Source organism: Urocitellus parryii, chromosome 13 (genome assembly GCF_045843805.1).
Source record: "Urocitellus parryii isolate mUroPar1 chromosome 13, mUroPar1.hap1, whole genome shotgun sequence".
Classification (NCBI taxonomy): domain Eukaryota; kingdom Metazoa; phylum Chordata; class Mammalia; order Rodentia; family Sciuridae; genus Urocitellus; species Urocitellus parryii.
The window spans coordinates 64,894,959-64,911,073 of NC_135543.1; the positions used below are offsets into that span (position 1 = coordinate 64,894,959).

The 16,115-nt window shown below is 45.3% G+C and overlaps 1 protein-coding gene across 1 annotated transcript; it reads right to left on the reverse strand.

Annotated features, from left to right (window-relative positions):
• Window positions 1–4,208: 4,208 nt before the first annotated feature.
• Prxl2c (peroxiredoxin like 2C) lies at window positions 4,209–15,147 on the reverse strand. The gene is made up of 6 exons (XM_026380492.2): window positions 14,859–15,147; window positions 14,568–14,636; window positions 12,620–12,673; window positions 12,150–12,255; window positions 6,160–6,291; window positions 4,209–4,515 (listed from the first exon to the last, which is right to left on the reverse strand). Exons 1-6 carry the CDS (start codon window positions 15,048–15,050, stop codon window positions 4,388–4,390), a joined length of 681 nt encoding a protein of 226 aa, XP_026236277.2. The 5' UTR covers window positions 15,051–15,147; the 3' UTR covers window positions 4,209–4,387.
• Window positions 15,148–16,115: the final 968 nt, after the last annotated feature.

Below are 16,115 nucleotides of genomic sequence, written 5' to 3' on the forward strand. Positions count from 1 at the left end.
CTGGGGATTGAACTCAGGGGCACTCAACCAACTGAGCCACATCCCAGCCTTATTTTTGTATTCTATTTAGAAACAGGGTCTCACTGAGTTGCTTAGCGCCTCAAGTTTGTTGAGGCTGGTTTGAACTCATGATCCTCCTGCCTCATCCTCCTGAGCTGCTGTCCATTATATTTTAATTGGTAAACTTTAACAACTATGATCTCTGTTGATTGATACCTTATTGAGACATAATTGTGAATTATGTGTGTACCACAACAAACTCCAAGTACATCTGGTGTAGTGGTCTCACCTATAATCCCAGCGACCTGGGAAACTGACGCAGGAGGATGGCAAGTATAAGGCCAGCCTCGGCAATTTAGTGAGACCCTGTCTTAAAATAAAAAACAAACAAAAAGGACTGGGATATAGGGGCTAGCACTGTGGCTCAGAGGTAGAGCAATGCCTAGCATTCGTGAGACACTGGGTTCGATTCTTAGTACCACATAAAGTAAAATAAAGACATTGTGTCCACCTATAACTAAAAAATAAAATATTTAAGAAAAAAAAGGACTGGGATATAGCTCAGTGGTTCAATTCCCAGTACCACTAAATAAATTAATTAAAGAAAATCCAAGTACATTTCTGCTCCACAGGTATAAGTATTAACATTATATACATATATTTTTTTATTTTATTTATTTATTTATTTTTTAAAGAGAGAGAGTGAGAGAGGAGAGAGAGAGAGAGAGAGAGAATTTTTTTTTTAATATTTATTTTTTAGTTCTCGGCAGACACAACATCTTTGTTGGTATGTGGTGCTGAGGATTGAACCCGGGCCGCACGCATGCCAGGCGAGCACGCTACCGCTTGAGCCACATCCCCAGCCCTATATATATTTTTTAATATTTATTTTTAGTTATCGGCGGACACAACATCTTTGTTCGTATTGGTGCTGAGGATTGAACCTGGACCGCACGCAGTTCGGTGCACTACCGCTTGAGCCACATCCTCAGCCCCCATTATATATATATTTTTTAAAATGCATTAATTCAAATTTGTATTCATCACCACAAAAACAAATCCTGTTTTTTTTTCCGTGTTGAATTGTTAAGAATTTAGAGCAGCATTCCTCTGTCAGATATTTTGCCTTTGAAAGTATGAATTTGCAAGGGTTTTGTTTAGACTCTGAAAACTAGATGGAAAAACAAGCCACTGTTAGGTCGTCTGTTAGGAATTAATTTATCTGATTATCTATTTAAAGCATCTGAGAATACAATCTAAGCCTGGCATCCCTGAACTGTTCCCAGTGTTTCTGCTAACAGGGCCACCACATGAACAGCACTACTTCATTTTAGATACGTGCATGAGGAAGTGGAAGCTGAAAAGTGAATGCAATTATCTTAACACTTTAAATGAAAGTCATCCTTTAGAGGATGATGAGTACTGCTCGCAGCTGTGTCTTAAATTATCTTCTGGAACACTGTTTTTTTCAGCTCTGGGGACAGAACTAGGGCCTCAGACCTGCATCTGCTCCGTCACTGAGCTACACCCCAGTCCAATTCTTTTGTTTTGTTTTGCTTTCTGAGATGGGGGTCTCAATGGTTGTTGCCCAGGGCTGCTCTCAAATTTGTGGGCTTATCGACTCTCAGCTTCAGCCTCCAAAGTTAGCTGGAATTACAGGCATCACGATTTTTAAAAATTAAACTTACATTCTCATTTCACTGAGTCTTGTTTCCCTAGAAGTTCATCATAGATTCTTTACAACAAATTTCCTCACTGGGTTCCTCAGCCTAGGGATGGATTTGATGGTATTCTTACAAGGCTGCAGCCCTTGTCTCAGGCCTCAGGCACAGTTGTAGGCTGTCCTTGAATCAGGAGTCACAGTTTTAACTCTGCTGTGCCAGGCATTGGAGAAGGCCAAGGAACAGCCTGCTCAGTTTCTTGGATGAATCCCAGCTCCTCAGGGCGGTCCACGGTGTCAAACGTGGTCATCAGTCTCATTTCTGAGAATGTTTTTGGCCTCCATGGAAGCTTCCTCACTTTATTGTAAGCTCAACTTAAAAAAGGATGTTTCTTTGTAAAATGGGAATAGTGATGATAATAAAATCATACCAATGCTACCCAATGTACACAAAACACCTGGATTTGACCTGGCAAAGAATCAACACCACAAAATGTTATGGTATTAGTCTCTTATCCAGTATGTCCATGCACATATCACAGGGAGGTTGTTCAGAATTTTGAGTCCAGTATTATGACTAGATGTGGAGGATGCTTATATAGTTCACAGCATGTGTTATATGTAGTTTTGTTAACATAAACATATGTATGTGCGTGTGTGCACACATACACACACACACACACAATTTTAAGAGGTGGGGAGTTGCTCTGTTGCTGAGGCTGGTCTCTCCCTCCTGGGCTCAAGTGGTCCTCATGCCTCAAACTCCCAGGTATATGTGAACATGGCGCCACACCCAGTGGTGATTTTACATAAAACACATTTGTTTGGGTGGGCAATTTACCCCTGAACTCTATTAATGTAACTACCTGCCTGAAGCCACATAAAGGATACTTATTTACCTTAGAAAGATGTGGTGTACATGTATGACTACATAGATTTTCCTGTAAGCTTATGATCTAGCATTTTTATGTTTGATATTGACAAAGGGCTCTGAATTACCATTCTTTAGTATTAAAGATAGCATGAAAAAGTCTAATTTTAAATTTTATGAGAAACTTCATTTTAATTGATTAAAACATGACCGCTCAAGTATACAGATGTGAAAATACAAATGTTTGGGTTCATTAAATATAGATTTTTTTGTAATTTCATTAGATATAAAAGAATTATAAGTTCAAAGCAGTATTATACTTGCTAATTACCAATATTTTTATGTAACTATTTTTCATCAGTATTTCTCAGTTGCTTCCCCCCAAAAATATTAAGATTCTAGAAAAATAAAAGATGACATAGTTCTCTAAATAAGAGCAATCTGGGGGTGAGAAATAGTAGTTGTCTAGGAATGTACAACCAAACCATGGTGTACAATTGTTATAAAGTTTTAAAGATTCACACATTCTTAAAACTTCAAAAAGCATACTTTTACATATATATAAACACATTTATATAATACATATAATATATGTGTGTGTATATATATCTCTCTATATATGTGTTTTAGTGTAGTCCCAGGGATTGAACCCAGAGCCTCATGCCTGCAAGGCCAGTGCCCTACCACAGAGCTATGTCACCAGCCCTGACCATATTTTAAATACATGAATTAAATATCTTAAATGGGCTGCGGGCATATAGCTCAGTGGCAGAGCACTTGCCTCTCATGTGCGAGGCCCTGGGCTTGATCCCTAGCTCCATGTTAAAAACGAACAAACAAAAAACCCAAAGACCCTAAAATATTTTTCTCCTTCACTTCTTTCTTCCTACCAAGAAACCCTAGTGCAACAGGCAGCCGGTGTGGCTGGGTGTCAGGGGCGAGGTCTGTGCCTGGGCAGAGCACTAACAGGATGGAAGCTAGCAGGCCTCAGCCTAGGTAATCTGCACCTCTGAGGAGGTATTTGTCCTCCGGTGTTTAAAGATCTTTGCCTAGTCAAAAAAATAAGGAAAAAAAAAAAAAAAAAAAGAAAGGAAAGAAGAAAAGGAAAAGAAAAAGGTCAATCATGCTCTTTAGAGAACAGTTGGAAAATAAAGAGAAGTTTGAAAAAGAAAACAAAAATAACTGTAATCTTACAATACTGGCAATTCTCCTCTGTTTTTTTTTCTCTAAGCATACCAAAATATAAACATATACATATAAAAAAGTGGTTATATCTCTTACAGAATTTGATATCCTGCTTTTTTCATTGAATAAAATGGTCGAGTTGTTTTCCATTTCCTTTATATGTTTAAATTGCTGACACCATCTTTTATTGAACAACTGACTACGTTATTTAATTTTAGCAAATGTGTTCCTAATTTTATGATTTTTGGGGTGTGTGTGTGTGTGTGTGTGTGTGTGTGTGTGTGTGTGGTGCCGGGGATTAAACCCAGGGCCTTGTGCATGAGAGTTCTATAACTTTTAAAGTTTTCTCCTGTATACCTACAAGGTATTTTTATTTTTATTTTTGCAGTGCTGGGTAAACCCTGGGCCTTTTTCCTGGGAAGCAAGTGCTCTGCTGCTGAGCTGCTCTCCACAGCCCAAAGTAGACTGACTCTGTTATTTTTTAAAAAGCTATAAAAAGCTACAAAATTTAAAATATGTAGCACATTTTTGACAACTGAAGCCTCAACCTGGATCCAACTGGAAGGAATCTGCTCTCATCCTCCCTCAGAGGCTGGGAGGGGCCAGCCCCAGAAAGCACAAGGTGCTGCATGCTGGCACTGAAGGTCAGGTTCCCAAGGACCACTGGCAAGTCACACGTGGATGACGGAAGGTCTGCTTGTGAAGTTCACATTCGGAACTCCTACAAGCTGTAAGACAGAGTTTATGGGTTTGTGATCCAACCTATTCCTATCACGGTGCATAAAATGGATGTTGTTACCTAGAAGAAAATAAGAACAAAAGCTGAGGTTTGAATGTTAACTATTATTTATCTTATTTCTTACTAGAATCAAGAAAGGGCTTCAACTTTTAATTAGTCCAAAGGGGAAAATTAATCACCTAGAGTACATTATATTCTCTGTACAATGCCATAATACTTTTTAATTATAGCAATAAAGCAGGACAAGAATTATGGTTAAATAAGAGTGGTTTTATGAGATCCAAGGAGAAAGATTCTTTAATTATAACCTATTAGGTTTTATTGAATATAATTAAATAAAATGTCCTGTCACACAGGCAGAATACTGAACATAGATACCAAGCTGGAAATCACATCTGTTTCTTGAATATATGTAATAATGAAACAAATCACTTCTAAAAATCCATGCCCAAATAATGATTAATAGGCTATCTGTTTTATAAACAAAGCCCAAAACAGGTTTAAAAATAAGGCATAAGGCCATCTGTTACAAGCTGGGTGCATTGGTACTCGCCTGACATCCCATCAACTCGGGAGGCTAAGGCAGGAGGATCTTAAGTTCAAAGCCAGCTCAGCAACTTAAGGAGGTCCTAAGCAACTTAACAAGACCCTGTCTCAGAATAAAAAATAAAGGGGCTAAGGATGTGGCTCAGTGGTAAAGTGCTCCTGGATTCAATCCCTGGTACCAAAAAAAAAAAAAAAAAAAAAAAAAAGACCTTGTGTTACAATACACTCAGAGGTCCACAATCTTTATTATCTGCTCAAGTAAGCTGCGAGTTATAGTCTAGGTTCTGTTCACTTTGATTCTTGGACTCAAAACTCAGCACCACATATAAATAAATAAAATAAAGGTCCATTGACAACTAAAAAGTATTTTAAAAAATAAAGTCATTAAAAGTCTGTGACTTATGAAGGCTATGTTATTTATTCTATTTATGGTACTAGGGATTGAACCCAGGGGCAATTAACCACTGAGCCACATCCCCAGCCCCGTTTATTTTGAGACAGGGTCTCACTAAGTTGCTTAGGGCCTTCCTAAGTTGCTAAGGCTGACTTTGAACTTGTGATTCTCCTGCTCAGCCTCCCAGGCCGCTGGGATTATTAGGCATGCACACCAGGTGCCACCGTGCCCAGCTTATGGTAGCTCTTACTAAATGAGCTGCCCTGCACAGACTTGCTTTCGAACACTGCAAGTCCTGCAGTTTCGTTAGCTATAAATGACTAGACAGAGTTTTTCACTGACAGAAGGTGTTAAGGATTTCCTCCGGTTCAGAAACATTCACCTCCAATGAGCTATTTCTTTTCTTTTGTGGTGGGTGCTGAACACACGCTAAGCACATGCTCTCACTGAGCTACACTCCTGGCCTCTGCTGAGCTTTTTAAAGCGTGAAATAGCCATAAACAAATCAGCATCTCACAGCTGGCTTCCCCTGTCCCGAGCCCTGCAGTCCCTGGGGTGTGGAATGACAGGCACACTCATCAAACACAGATGCCAAAGAACAGAAGCCTCTGAAAACAAAAGATGCCCTGTGAGAGCACGGCATCCTGAGTGAGGTCCAGGTGCCCACTTTATATGCTGTCTGCTTTACAGAGGAAACAGGTGGCCTTGGGGCATGTAAGAGGCACAGGAAGCGCACACAGCTGGATCTGGGCTTTCATGCTCACCTGGACCTACAATGAGGGTCCCGCCTTGCTGGGCTGGGTCTCCTTGGAAGTCAAAAAGAGGGCCAGTCACTGCCCGCCACAGGCTCCGAAGGCTTCCCGAGAGCAGATTTGACTTGACGTGGGGGCTCTGTCCTGGAACGTTAAGAGTGTCTTTAGATGCGGTCATTACACACGCCATCAAATGTTAAGGAGACGATGCTGGCATTTCTACAAGCCATTCGCTTTCTTAGGTCACATCTCACTTCGCATCTCATTTGACCTTTTTCCTTTTCTTCAAAGAACAGCTTCAGTATGGACATTCTGGCCCAGATGATCCTTTGTCTGCGTGGGGTCGGGTGCTCAGCAGCACCCTGGGTCGACACCCAGCGCGCTCTTGGCACTGTTTGCCAAGCTGTGTCTCCAGAAAATGCCAAATGCCCCCTTAGCAGGGGGATAATGTCCTTGGTGAGAACGTCTGCTCTCAAAAAGTGATGACAGACAGACCCAGGTCACTTTCTGCCACAGAAGCCTGTCAGCTTCAGGCTGGGCTGCGCCCAGGGGAGAGCCCGGAGCAGAGTCTGACCCCAGCAGGCAACAGGGAGGCGTTTGCAGCGGGCAGAGCTGCCACCCGACTCCCACTCTGCTCTTCAGTCTCACCCACTAGTGGCTGCTCCGGCCCTGTTCTGGGCACACTGTGGCCCGGTGGTTAAATGTCGGTCACAGAGCCGCTCCCCTCTCTGGGCTGTAGCCCTACGCTGGACAGCGTCCTCACAGCTGGGTGCGGGCGGCTGGGACTCTGTCCTAACCAGGGAGTGAGAAGCTCGCCTGGGCCCCGACTCCTGAGCAGCCCAAAGGTGGCTTCCTTGTCCCCTCCCTGGGGTGAGGCTTGGGGGCAAGGACAGAGCAGGAGCTGGGAAGGGCTGGCCCCAGGGCTGCTCTCCTCAGAGTAGGCCTGGAAGGGAATGCCCCGCCTCAGAGTTCCAGCAGGGGACAGCCTGCAGCGCCAGGCCTAGAGAGGCCGAGAGGCCGCTGCCCTGGCTCCTCCTCCCCCGTCCACTGACGTCCCCCTCCCCACAGAGCCCCTGTACGACTCCCACAACTGATTTTCCTGGGGTCTCTTTTTCATCTCGCCTTTAGCTTTTCACGGACAACTGAGTAGGAAAAACGAACTCAGACTTGACCTCGGCTCTGCTCTGGCCTCTCACAGCTCAGTCCACTTCTGCTGCCCACTGGCAGAGCTTCTCCCACACGCCAGGGGAGCCAGCCTGCACCAACGACGGGGGTGTCCTCCAATGCAATGCAACCCTGACACTGTCCGAAGGAGACAGCATCAGGTCCCCAGGCAGAGGGTGCAGTTCCCGAGACAGGCCAATTCAGAGGCCAGTCAGTCCCCGACCGTTTGCCCTGAGCTGTGACTGCCTGGCTACAAACCCAGGTTCCCCTGGGCCCTCCCCAGGTTCCTTCAGTGAGCTTGCACGGCTCACGGAACTCAGGATGCTTCCTGACTCTTGCCAGTTTATCATAAAAGATGCCACAGGGGACACAGATGAAGAGGTGGCCAGGGCGGGTACAGGGAGGGTGCACAGAGCCTCCTGGGCCTCTGCACACCCTACCCTCTAGAAACCTGCACGTGTGTGGCCATGTGAAGCTCCCCTGAGTTTTTAATGGAGACTTCACTGCATAGACACGCCTGAAGTACGGGCAACTCTGTAGAGGGCTGGATCTGGTGCTGACAGGCAGGGGGCGGGGGAGCCAGCACGGCCTGTCCAGATTCTTCCCTGACTCTGTGCAGCCTTCCTTCCGGGCAGGACCCCTTCCCAAATGGGGTCTCATGATCTACTATCAGGTCAGGTAGAAAAGAGAACTTCTTTATGGCCAGCTCCAACACAGCACGGTTGGGGAGGTTAGAGTATATTTTTGGTTCTTATGACCTGCCTTAAGGCAGCTATGAGCCAGGAACTGTGGATGAAAACCAAAATATATGAGAATAATATCACATTGATCATGCAGCTCTGGACCCACTGCTTCCTGATAGTTCCAGATTCATATTATTTCCCGGCTTCTTCCAGCTCTTTGATTTCTTCCATGTTTACACTGTGACTGTGACATCATCTTACCACGAAACAAGAACAGGCGCGCTGACTCAGAGACGTGAGTCAAACATCAAATTTGTTTTACAGGATTCTATATCTAAAATAAATGTTCATAAGTCCAGATGATCTCATGTCGATAGAAATTCAGTTAAAGGAGATCCCAAAGCCTAGAGCTGAGCCATCGTTCCCATTAGGCATGATCTAATTTTGCTAGTTTGAATTTAGTTCTTATGTGTAAAACTCTTGTTTTTTGACTTTAAAACAATTTAAAACAATTTAATGGTCTTATTTTCTTATTCTTTGTCTTTATAAAGTGGGTACTGTTAACTCTAAATTATAACTGTATAATGTATTTTAAGTGCCTTAATTTTCAAATAAGACTACTCTGAGGACAATTCTGATATTTATGCTTTATACTTTATACAGGTTCAAGCTTTTAAAAAAGTATTTTGTGAAAATCTAATATTTTCTGTTTGTCAAGACAGTACTTTAAAACTATAAATCAAAACATGTGCCAGGCACAGTGGTGCACCCCTGCAATCCCAGTAGCTCCCCAGGCTGAGGCAGGAGAATGGCCAAATTCAAGGCCAGTGTGGGCAAATAATTTAGCAAGACCCAGCTCCCCCCCAAAAAGGCTGTACATCAGTGGTAGGGCACCCTTAGATTTGATCCCTAGTACCCCCCAAATGCATATTATATAATTTCATAAAATCTATAATATAGTGGTTTATATAATATTTACAGTGTAAGCTTTATACCTATACATATTATATAAAGTATATTTAAGTTAAAGCACATTAAAAGATTTGAACATACCTTCTCATAATTAGAAGCATGCATTTGGTTTAGAATTCACCTATTTTCTTTGCAACTCCATACCTTTATTGTGGCAATGGATGAGGTGCTACTAAAGTGAAACTCACAGTTTATATCTAAAGTGCTAAATGATAAGCAGACCTTACACATGCTGAGACTCAGTCACAGCACATGAAAATAGTGTGCCAGGAGGAAAGGGCCACAGTCTGCCCTTTCCGGCAGATCTGCTGCCATCTCCTCCACTGCAGGGCTGGGGGTGGGGGCAGGACAGAGGGAGGGAGGTAGAGGCAGGGGGAAGGTCAGATCAAGCGCTCAAGCTTAAGCTAGCTCATCATCAGTTTTAATAAAGTCTGTGTTTTTTCCCTTCTTACTTCTGTCCTCCTCTTCTTTTTGCAGCACTAGGGATTGAACCCAGGGGTTCTCTATCCCCAGACCTTTTAAATTTTTTATTTTGAGATAGGATCTCCTCAAGTTGCTGAGACTAGTCTCAAACTTTTTTTTTTTTTAGAGAGAATTTTTTTAATATTTATTTTCTAATTTTCGTCGGACATCTTTCTTTGTATGTGGTGCTGAGGATCGAACCCGGGCCGCACGCATGCCAGGTGAGCGCACTACCGCTTGAGCCACATCCCCAGCCCTAGTCTCAAACTTTGACCCTCCTGCCTCAGCTTCCTCACCTTCCTGCACCGCCACGCCCAGCTTAGGCTGCTTTCTTTAAAATCACTAGTGAGCTGGGTATGGTGGTGCACACCTGTAATTTCAGCTACTGGGGAGGCTGAGGCAGAAGGATCAAAAATTCAAGGCCAGCCTGGGCTTAAGGAGACCCTGTCTCAAAATAAAATACAGAAAAGGGCTAGGGACATAGCTCAGTGATAGAGTGCCCCTGGGCTAGTCCCCAGTACCACAAGTAGAAATAAAAATACAAAATAACGGCTCGGGAGGCTTAAGACAGGAGGATTGTGAGCCTCAGCAACTTAGTGAGGTCCTAAGCAACTCAGTGAGACCCTGTCTGTAATAAAATATAAATAAGGTATGGGGATGTGGCTCAGTAGTTTAGGGCCTCTGGGTTCAATCCCCAGTACTTACTAAATAAATAAATAAACAAACAAACAAATAAATACATAAATAAACAAACAAATACATAAATAAACAAACAAATAAATACATAAATTAAGAAAAAAATAAAAAATGAAATTAAAATATCAGCAAAGCGATCAGGGCAATTCTCCAGGTCCATCACGCCTCTCCATCTCCTCTGGAGGCCTCCCATTTCTCCCTAGTTAATTACTAGAACCTTCTCACTGACATCACTGGATCTGGTTGGGCTGGTTCCAGTTCGTCCTCCACACTGGGATGTGTCTGTCTCACTTTGCTGTTTCGACACTTGATCAACTCCCCCAGTACTTTCAGAACAGATCCACAATCCTTGGAATGTCATTCCACATCACTGTGCATCAGCCCGACCCACCTCTTGGCTCACACCAATTCCCCAGCTGGCTCTGAGAGTCCGGCCAGAGGCAGGGACCTGCACATGTATCTGTGTCCTGAGCACCCTGCTCGCCCTCCCTCCACCAGCCAGCTCCTTCAGGGGGCATTGAGACGTCCCTCCTGGGAGAAGCTGTCCAGATCCCTTTCCTCTCGAGATGCTGAGGCGGGCCCCCAGCACACACTTCTCTACCACAAGCCCTTTTGCAGTATGGAAATCTCTGGAAGGCAGGGTTCATTCATCTCTGTTCTCCAGGGAGCATCTACCACAGTGGGTGTCAGAGACAAGAGCTCAAAATAGTATTTGTGGCGCCTGAGTCTGAGTTGCCTTATTCTGCATTTCAGAAACTGAGTTATTCCTATCCAAAGCACACACACTGGGTTTGACTGCAATTACTAAGCTCCATTAATCACCAGGAATCGTGGTCAGGTGGGGAATGTGGAGCTATGACAATCTTCAACTAGCTGCACAGTGCCACCTGGCTCCTCAGCGCAGTAAAAGCAGCTGTGGAGACAGGGGCTGTGGCACCCAAGAAAGCAATTCGTCCACCTGGAGAGCTATGAAGCACCTCTCTGTGCTGGGTCTCAAAGGATCCGCAGGTTCTCTTCAGTTCAAAGACACGGAGTGTCCCAGGCGTGGTGCTGAGATATGAAAATATGTAAGCTTCATGCTGTTTTTCTTTTAATTGCAAAAGTAAAACACACTTGTAAAAATTACAAAAGTCAATTTTCTCTGGGTTGGGGCTCAGGGGTAGAGCGCTCGCCTAGCACATGTGAGGCACTGGATTCAATCCTCAGCACCACATAAAAATAAATAAAGGTATTATGTCTATCTACAACTAAAAAATATTTTTTAAAAAGTCAATTTTTTCACTTCCATTTTTGGGGCAAAAATGCTGTAATCTTTCTTATAACCTTTTTCATCACGTACACATACACACGCATGCTTTCATACCCAAATCTTTATGTTTGTGAAAATTATTTTTGCTTTTACAAAAATGCAGTCATATTGAAAATACTGTTCTGCAATTGCCTTTTCTTTCAAAAGTACATTGCCAACATCCTTCCATGCCATTTGCCAGGGTTTGTAAGGGACCCCCAAAGGCCTATGTACTGAAGGCTTGGTTGCCAGCCTGTGGTGTTGGGAGGTGGTAGAAAGTAGAAGGTGGGTCTTCATGGAAGGAAGTTAGATCATTAACAAGGGGAAGGGCGGTGCCCTTGAAGGGACATGGGGATCCTGGCCCTTTCCTCTCTTTTTGCTTCCTGGCTGCCATGAGATGAAGAGGTTTCCTCCAGTGCATGCTCCCTGCCATGATGTGCCACCTCAACACAGGTCCAAAAGCAATGTAGCCAACCAAGCACGGACTAAAACCTCTGAAACCACGAGCCAATGTAGACCATTCTTCCTGATAAGTTGATTATCTCAGGAATTTTGTCATAGCAACAGAATGCTAAAACATCATTACGTTCAGAGAACAAGTCTTTCAGTATGGGATAGCTGGATCATTTACCAGAATCATAAGAATCATAGGAATTTACCATTTGCTTCCCTATGCACATATACACAGATGTGAAAACACACCACTGCCTTATTCTATTTGAAACATGCTGTCTTACCTGAGGAGGCAATTTCTTCACCTCTTTTCATTCCCAGTCTTTTATAAATTTCTCTCTCAGGATCAACATAGATTTCATGGGAATACCCAGTCAGTTTGCAGAAAGGCTGAAGAGAGAATAGTTGGAGTTTTTATAAGAACAAATGAGAAAAAAGTAATGATAATCTAACTTCAGCCAATTTAGCCTATACTCACTGTTCTATTAACATAATTTTTACACCTGAAACTTTACTTTATTTGGTATTGGGGACTAAACCCAGGAGTGCTTAACCACTGAGTCATTGCCTCAGCCCTTTTAAATATTTTATTTAGAGACAGGGTTTTGCTGAGTTGCTCAGAGCCTCATTAAATTGCAGAGGCTGCTTTTGAACTTATGATCCTCCTGCCTCCTAAGCCACTAGGTACAGATGTATAGCACTTAAACCTGAAACAAATTTAATCTCTGAGTTCCCCAATTTGGTAGATATTTACCTCAATATGATGGTAGGATGACTGTCCAATCACTATAAGGGTGACATCTGCTTCCTTTAGGAGAAAAAAAAAATGTGCATGTTAACAGAATTGTTTCCTAGTCTTCCCCTAATCCCACTCTTTTGTTTCATTCTAATGCCACCTATAGGCTTCTAGAAGAATGGTACAGCAAGATTGTGTGCAACATAAAGAAACTTGTTCTAAAATGTCTGATGAACTTAGATGATTCTTTTGCTAAGTAAAAATTCCAAGACTTAAATGGAAGACTAAAGTTGTAAAAGTATTAGAAGAAAACAGGGAAAAGCTCAATGACATTAGATTGGGCAATGATTTCTTGGATATGACCCCAAAACACAAGCAACAAAAGCAAACATAGGCATGGTTGTATTATAAAGCTTCTGCACAGCAAAGGAAATAATTAGAGTGAAGAGAAAGCCCACAGTTTGGGAGAAACAATAAACTCTGTATCTGATAGGGAACCCAAATCCAAAAAATATAAGAAGCTCAAACAATTAAATAGCAAGAAAACAAAGTATCCAATTAAAAAAAGGACAAAGGTGAGTTGGGGATGTGGCTCAGTGGCAGAGTACTGACTAGCATGGGTGAGGCCTGGGTTGGATCTCCAGCTCTTGGGAAAAACACACACACAGAGAAAGAATAAAAGGGCATGCAGAGGAAAAATAAAAAAAAAAATTTTCAAAATGATGTATTCCTCAGGCATGGGTGACACATGCCTATAATCCCAGCTACTCAGGTAGCGGAAGCATAGCGGAAGCAGGAGGACTGTAATTTTGAGGACAGCCTGGGAAACTTAAGAATACTAGTCTAAAAATTTGCTGAGTTGCTCAGGGCCTCACTAAATTGCAGAGGCTGGCTTTGAACTTGTGATCCTCCTGCCTCCCGAGCCACTAGATACAATGGGGATGTAGATTAATCCCAAGTACTGAAAAAACAAAGATAATTAAAAAATTAAAAACCACAACACACAAGCAGGCTTATTTAATGAGGCAATTTTATTTTATTTTTTCATTCCAATAGATAAGGTCTACTGAAAACAGACCTTAGTTTTACAAAGCCTATCTAATATCTTCACTTAAAAAGCTTACCTGGGACCAAACCTATGTAATACCTGAAGAAAAACAGAGTAGTGAAACTTGCAGTCTATTAAATACAAATTGGCATCTGTAAGATACATTACAGGTGCTGGGGATGTGGTTCGCCTGCCATGCGCAGAGCTCTGGGTTTGATCCTCAGCACCACATAAAAATAAAATAAAGATGCTGTGTCCACCAAAAACTAAAAAATAAATATTAAAAAATTCTCTCTCCCTCCCTCTCTCTCTTAAAAAAAAAAGATACATTACAATTTTCCTACAAGTAACAACTATTTGGCGGCGTAACACAAATAAAGGGACAACAATATCAATTTCCAGCTGGTCGCAGTGGCACATGCCTGTAATCCCAGTGGTTTAGGAGGCAGAGGCAGGAGGATAATGAGTTCAAAGCCAGCCTCAGCAATTTAGCGAGGCACTTAACAACTCAGCGAAACCCTGCCTCTAAATAAAATACAAAAAAAAAAAAAAAAAATGGCTGAGGATGAGGCTCAATGGTTAAGCACCCCTGGGTTCAATCCTCAGTACCAAAAACAAAAAACAACCAACCAACCAATTTCCAGCACTTGATTTGGAGCATTATCACTCAACATTTACTAGGCACATTACTTGGTAATTACTAGGTAGCACTGTTTACAAGCAAGTGGCAATAAATTAGGACAAAACATCTCTAACTTCTTTCCTCCTTTTTTGAGGGGTTGGAGAAATGGGAGGAAGTGGAAGATTTGGGGATGCAGGTCATGCACCCTCCACACTCCACGCCGGCGGTTATAAGCGTCAGGCGCCACTCACTCCGTCCTGAGGCAGGACACTGCCACCCACCGTCGGGAAACTTACGTGTAGGAGTCGCTCGGGGACTTTGGCCAGGTCCTCCACGTATTCTTTGCAGGTGTAACACAGGAAATGCTGAAACCCAACACACAACAGGGCGAGTCAGCCCGGCGGCGCCGCGGCCGGGAGCGCCCGTAGGAAATGCAGCGCTCGAGGGGGCAGGACGTCCGGGCTGCGCCGCCGCTGGCTGGGGATGGCCTCGCTGCCGAGCGGCGGACACCGGAAGGCCAGGCCCGGCCGGCCCGTTCGCAGGCGCCAGGACCTGCGGAGCCACCCCCTCTGGGTCGCCGCGCTCACCCGCACGAAGACCACCACGGCGCGTCGCTCCCGGAACAGTGCGCCGAAGGGCAGCCTCTTCCCCGTGGCGTCCAGCACCGGCAACTCGGCCACGGAGGGCGCCAGGGGCTGCCCGCTCTCAGGGCCGGCCAGCGCCGGGCTCGGGGACGGGGCGGCGCCGCCGCTGACCTGCTGAGTAACGGGCGCCGCCATCAGGACCTGCGTCCGAGAGCCCGGGGTCCGCTCCAGCCGGATGCGGGGCCACAGCGAACCGGGCGAGGGGGGAAAAGGACCCGGCGAGCGCCGCACTCCGGGCTGAACCCGCGGGGAAGGACGCACGGGGCGGGGCAGGGCTGAGGGGCGGGGCGGAGCAGGGCTGAGGGGCGGGGCGGGGCGAGACACGGGGCGGAGCCTGACAGGGGCCGAGCGAGACGGAACGCGGCCCTCGGGACTGAAGTAGCGTAGGGGAGGGCGCAAGGGGTGGAGGGGGCGGGGCGAGAGGCGGGCCAGTGCCTGAGAGACGGGGGCAGTGTCCGAGAGGGGCGGGGCGAGACACGGGGCGGAGCCTAATTGGGGCGGAGCGAGGCGGAACGCGGCTCACTGGAATGAGGTCGCGTAGTGGAGGGCGCACTGAGCGGGGCCTTGCCTGAGCCGGGCGGGGGGCGGGGGCGGGGCCATGCCCTAGCAGGGCGGGGGCCGTGCCTGGGGCGGGGCGGAGGGCGGGGCCGTGCCTGGGGCGGGGCGGAGGGCGGGGCCGTGCCTGGGGCGGGGCGGAGGGCGGGGCCGTGCCTGGGGCGGGGCCGTGCCTGGGGCGGGGCGGAGGGCGGGGCCGTGCCTGGGGCGGGGCGGAGGGCGGGGCCGTGCCCGAGCCGGACTGGCACGCGGGATTCCGGCGAGCTGTTGCATTCTCTTTCCTCCGAGTGCCGCAGCCAGCGCGTTTTCAGGCTGAGCTCTTCCTGGTAGGGCGGCCCCGCGTGCATAGCTGTGTGAATCCGTTTTAGTTTTATTCAGGAAAACTCCTTACCGAGGAAGTGAAGAGGGATTTCCTATGCAGGACCATCGTATCTATTGCCAAGTAAATTGTCCTGTTCCATTTTAACCCACCCCTCCTAAATGCAGGTGCTTTTTTTTGGTGGGGGGGGCGTATTAACATATAGTGTGACTCAGACACGACGTCTTACGTGAACCGCTCAATTAAAAATTTCCATTATGAAAAAATGTCACAGTGAAGACTCTGTTACCCACCCGCTAGATTATGCCATTAATGTCTCCTCCATC